Source organism: Theropithecus gelada, chromosome X, assembly GCF_003255815.1.
Source record: "Theropithecus gelada isolate Dixy chromosome X, Tgel_1.0, whole genome shotgun sequence".
NCBI lineage: Eukaryota > Metazoa > Chordata > Mammalia > Primates > Cercopithecidae > Theropithecus > Theropithecus gelada.
Window position 1 is genome coordinate 151,460,478 of NC_037689.1, and position 5,500 is coordinate 151,465,977.

General features: G+C 60.7%; 1 protein-coding gene across 1 annotated transcript in view; it reads right to left on the reverse strand.

The window, feature by feature from the left end:
* The window catches only part of RENBP (renin binding protein), a 9,685-nt gene extending 7,021 nt beyond the window's left edge, over positions 1-2,664 (reverse strand). Inside the window, exons 1-6 of the mRNA XM_025371768.1 lie at positions 2,475-2,664; positions 2,201-2,310; positions 1,973-2,048; positions 1,786-1,861; positions 1,442-1,614; positions 744-968 (exon numbers count right to left, since the gene is read on the reverse strand). Of these exons, the coding sequence (XP_025227553.1) occupies positions 744-968; positions 1,442-1,614; positions 1,786-1,861; positions 1,973-2,048; positions 2,201-2,310; positions 2,475-2,501 (687 nt within the window). The 5' untranslated portion in view covers positions 2,502-2,664. The remainder of the gene's footprint in view (positions 1-743; positions 969-1,441; positions 1,615-1,785; positions 1,862-1,972; positions 2,049-2,200; positions 2,311-2,474) is intronic.
* Between the last annotated feature and the right edge of the window lie 2,836 nt (positions 2,665-5,500).

The following is a 5,500-nucleotide window of genomic DNA, read 5'->3' on the forward strand; positions in this document are numbered from 1 at the left end:
TTTTTAGTAGAGACGGGGTTTCACCCTGTTAGCCAGGATGGTCTTGATCTCCTGACCTCGTGATCCGCCCGTCTCGGCCTCCCAAAGTGCTGGGATTACAGGCTTGAGCCACCGCGCCCGGCCGTTTTTTCGTTTTTTAGACAGAGTCTTGCTCTGTCACCCAGGCTGGAGTGCAGAGGCCGCAATCTCGATTCACTACAACCTCCACCTCCTGGGTTCATGTAATTCTCCTGCCTCAGCCTCCCTAGTAGCTGGGATTACAGGCATGCACCAGCACGCCCAGCTAATTTTTGTATTTTTAGTAGAGACGGGGTTTCACTATGTTGGCCAGGCTGGTCTCGAACTCCTGACCTCAAGTGATCCGCCCGCCTCAGCCTCCCAAAGTGCTGGGTTTACAGCCAGGAGACACTGAGTCCAGCCAGGGCCTAGGAAGTTGTAATCCTCGCTTCTGGCCCGATCCTCTCCAGCAGAGGAGGGTGGAACATTGAATGGGGACAGACAGGGCGGGTTTCACGGCCCAGAGGCCTGGAAGGGACTTAGGGACTTGGGTGGGGCAGGGGTCTCCTTCTGTCAGGCCTTGCCTGGGGCTCCACACCCTCCCGCCAGCCTTCAGGCCCTCCACCTTCCCCAGGTGGGGACCTCCCCGAATCTCTGTCTCTCCAGGTGTGTCAAGCCCCAGGGCACCCAGGGGAGTGGGGGAGTGGAGGGCCTCCCACCACCCCAGCTCCCCAGGCATCCCCCACCTGCACGTGCTGCAGAATCCTCTGGGCGCACCAGTCCCCCAGCTCTGTGTATTTGCCTGCCAGCTCCTCATCTGCCTCCCCAAGCTGCTCTACCAGGTTCAGCAGCATCATGGGCACCGCCATGGGCTCCGCAGTCGGGGCCCCCTGGAGCTGGGGCCGGCCCAGTCCCGACGCGTCCTCCCGCACCCAGTGGACGATCTGATCCATCATCTCCACGGCTTCCGTCTGGGAGTGCAGGAGGCGAGGGGAGGCCCAGGCTGAGGCTACATCCTGTCCCATCCCCCAGGACACAGCCTTGGGATGAGAGAGTCAGTTCCTCTCCTGAACCCGAGACACGTTCACCCAGGGCCTACTTGGGGCCTGGCACCCGGCGTCCAGTAGGGACCAGGCAGATCCGCCCAGTCTGCCTTGGGGGCTCCCAGTCTGGGGGTGCAGTCCCTTCCAGGCTGTGGGGTCAAGGTCTGGAAGCACAGGGAGCCCAGGGAGGAGGGAGGGGCCTCTTCCCAGCTGGGGGCAGGGCGTGGATAGGGCCCTCTCTGTCTGCGCCCCTGTGGGGGTAAGGGAGCGTTCAGAGGTGAAGGGGACTTGGCCCACAGATGGGTCCATGGCAGTGGACTTGCGTAGTGAGTGGGAATGCATCAGGTGGCCATGGCAGGATCCCAGGGTGGGGTCTTCAGGGGCACCGTCCTCTCACACACCTGGTACCGTACTTCCCCTGTGGCCCTCCAGAGCTCGTTCATGGCCATGGTGTAGAAACACTCGCTGAAGATGGTCCGCTGCACCTTGACCGGACGGCCGTCCCGAGTCAGCACAAAGGCACACTTCTTGCCAGGAGGTGCCAGCCGGGCATAACGCAGCAAGAACTCACCACCTGGAGGTTGGGGGGTTGGCATGCCAGGAGTAAGGCCAGGACGCCCCATACACACCACCCTTGAGCCTCCCCAGTCCATTCCTGCTTCTAGACCCCTCTAGGAACTCCGCACATGTGCCCTGTTGAGTAAACATGGACAGAGTCACTGGGAGATGGGCAGGAAGGGAGCACCTGCTTTTGCTGCATTCAGAAGCTGAGAGTGGTGGAAGCGCTGGAAAGTGCGGTACAGGCGACAATACATCCACACCTGCAGGGTACGGGAGGGAACGTGGCCTAAGCGGCCGGCTGGGGTGAGGTGGGGAGACCTTTCAGGCGATGGGCCGTGTGCCTGAAGCTTCCAGGCTGGGTAACACCGTACCTGCCTCCCCTGCAGCCACACGTACTTGAGGTCATCATACACCCGTCCCTCGCGGCCAAGGCACGTGAAGAAGCCCCTGTGGGAACGCGGGATTAGCAAAGTCTGGAAGGGGCCTTGCCAGCCCCTCCTGCCCCTCCGGGGTCAGCAAATCTGTGAGGTGCCTGAGAGTAAGGAGGGGCCTCAGGAAGGGCAAAAACCCTGCTGAGGACTCCAGAAGCTGCCGAGTACCCGTGCTCCTGGTCGTGGGAGTGCTCCATCCAGAACGCCACTACACGGTCCAGCTCCTGCCCCACGCGCTCCTTCCAGGCCTGCAGAGTCTCTCGCTCTTTCTCCATGTCCTAGGGGAACTGGGGCTTGAAGGCGCAGCCCCCGCATGGGACCTAGGCCCCCCAGCCTCGGGAACCAGCCCTCGGGGATCCCCCCACCTCTGCACGGGGCTTCAGACGTCACCATCCCCGGGACCCTCCAAGGCAGGACTCCCTGCACGCACCCCACCACTGGCCTGCCGCGCTCGGAGACCCTTGCTCATCCCTCCCTCTCCTCTAGGAAGCCAGACGGAGTTGGTCGCGGTCCCGTGACTGTCACTCAGCTGACAGAGCCGCGCCCGGCTCACCCACCCCCTCCTCTTCAGGTTCCGCTGGGCCTGGGGGCGGGGCTTTGAGGCCCCGCCCCCGCGCTTGTTCCTGACGCGACCCTCCCCTAGAATGGGCCAGTCCCGCCAGGGCCCCTGCTGGGTACCCTGGTCTCAAGATCCTGCTTGGTGGGAAAAGCTGGGATGGCCGGACGGTCTGGGATGAGGGGGAAGGGGAAACGGGGCTGCCACCCACCCCGCCCTACACCAGCTACCTTTAAGGGAGCCCGGAGAGGGGCCCTAATGGGCCCTTCTAATGTGCCCCCTAATGTGTCAGGGGCCCAGGCAGAGCGGCTGAGGGCCTTGGCCCTACCAAGCCTGTAGGGCAGGGGTGCAGCAGGACAGGGAACAGCTAGTGGGCCTGAATGCAGGTCCCTCTGACCTGTCACCACATAGGGTAGACAAGAGGCAAGCTTTTTTTTTTCTTTTTCTTTTTCTTTTTTTTTTTTTGAGATAGTGTCCTGTCGCCCAGGCAGCTCACTGCAGCCTCGACCTGCCAGGCTCAAGCGATCCTCCCACCTCAGCCTCCTGAGTAGCTGGGACCACAGTTGTGTGCCACCACGCCTGGCTAATTTTTGTATTTTTAGTGGAGACAGGGTTTTGCAATGTTGCCCAGGCTGGTCTCGAACTCCTAAGCTCAAGCGATCCTCCTGCCTCAGCCACCCAAAGTGCTGGGATTACAGGCATGAGCCACCGCACCCAGCCTAGCAAGTCCTCTCTTTTGAATCAGTTTGTCACCAACTACCTCAACAGTCAGTAATGGGGAGCCATTGGCGCTGACTTCTTTTTTCTGAGATGGAGTCTTGCTCTGTCACCCAGGCTGGAGTGCAGTGGCACAATCTTGGCTTACTGCAACCTCTGCTTCCTGGGTTTAAGCAATTCTCCTGCCTCAGCCTCTGGAGTAGCTGGGATTACAGGCGCCTGCCAGCACACCCGGCTTTTTTTTTTTTTTTTTTTGTATTTTTGGTAGAGACAGGTTTTCACCATGTTGGCCAGGCTGGTCTCAAATTCCTGACCTTGTGATCCACCTGCCTCGGCCTCCCAAAGTGCTGGGATTACAGGTGTGAGCCTCCGCACCCGGCCTCGGCACTGACTTCTTTACACAAGTGACACAGCTGTAAGGCCAGACAGTAACTGCAGGTGAGCCCACACCCCCGTTCTCTGGGCCTGTTTTCCAGCTGCCCAAATCTGTCTGTAGCTCTATGACTGACCCGATGATGCTACAAGGCAGCTGGGCTGAGCTGTTCCCTACCTTCCAGGCCAACAGCCCACAGAATGGTTCCAGCCTTTGGGCGTGGTGCTGCACTGCTGGTCTTTGATGCCACAGTGACCGTCTGAGTCCCTGCTGCAGGCTGACCCACCCAACCCCAAACAGTTCCCCTTCGGGGTGCTTGGTAAGGAGGCTGACGCCCCTGGCAGCTGGGGAGGCATCCTCTGTGTGCTCACACCCACCCTCGGCCTTGGCTCATGCTCAGGGGATGAGCTTTGTGCCCAGCCGGGCACAAAGTATCTACCTGCCCTGCTCACAGGCCTGTCATGTTCATGTCCAGCCTCCCTCCTGCCTCCCCAGGCTGAGTGGTGCCCTCAGACGGAAACTCGGTATTTTCAGATAAACACCAGAGGCATGGCTGATGTGGCCCTTGCCTTCTGGAGTGTGATGCAGCCGCGGTGAGACAGGTGAGCTGAAGGAAGGCAGAGGGTGGGTATCCCCGCAGGTGCCAGCTACAGGAGTGGGGTGGGAAGAACCCTTGTACCACCCCCACCAGGCAAAGCGCCCAAAAAGTCATTTGCCAAAGGTATGGCAAATCCGCAAGGCCCCTCGGTTCTGGGGCCAGCCCCATGTGGCCCCTGGCCTCCACCAGCCCCAGCCATGACTCCTACCACTCTGCTCTAAAGGACACTTTCCCACCCCTCTCCTTAGGCCTCTGCAAGGCTAGGCTCCAAGGCAGGTCACAGTTGCTGCAGTGGGTAAGACAGAGCCACGGCTCCCGGTGTCAAGCCCTGGCCAGTCTGCTTTCCCCGCCCCCACATGACACAGCACACCCCACATGACAGAGGCTTCCCAGAAGAGGTGGCATTCAACAGGGCCTTGCACACACACCCATGCCACAGGTGGAGACACGGAGGCTTTTGTTACTCTGGGAGCTTCTGGTAGCAGAGTGCCTGGGTGCTCTGAAGAAAACTGGGCAGTAGAGGTGTGTGGGGGAAACAAAGGCAGGAGGCGGGGGGCTTCGAGGGGGCAGGGAATACAGGTGCACCAGGAGCACCAGGCCCCAGAAGCGGGATGTCACTCCCCTTGGACTTGTCTAGGCCTATGCTGCTCCGGCCGCCTTGCCCCGGGGCTTTCTGGGCCTCCTGGTACAAATTCAGCCCACAGGATCCCAGCTGTCCCACCGACCCAGCCACTAGGTGGTCAGTCTGGATCACAAGCTCTGCTTCTTCTCCTTGGGGGCATGGCTCACATGTAAGAGGAAGCCAGAAGAAGGGATCCACCTCTGCAGTACCCATGGTGTACTTGACTCAGCCCACCTACCCCCAAACCCACCCAAGGAGGCTGCCGCTGGTGACCTGCCAGGCCTTTGCCCCATCCTATCCTCTAGTGTAGGAGGGGAGGGAGGGAGGGACATCTGGCCCCAGACACAGGAAGTCAGCAGCAGCTGCCCAAGGGATCCTTTGGCCCTTGCCCCCTGCAAGGCAGCTGCCAAGCAACCTGCTGGAACCTGGTCCGACTTAGTCCAAAGACTGCAGGCCACAGCAGGGGCCTCACTCTGGGGCCTTCTACACTTTCACCAGAGCTCAGGTTCCCCTCCAGGGGGCTCCCGTGAGCCCAGGGCAGGTCTCAGCCTTCCTGCTGAGGCCTCCTGTGAGGATGCCGGGACACAGTGAGACACCTAGTG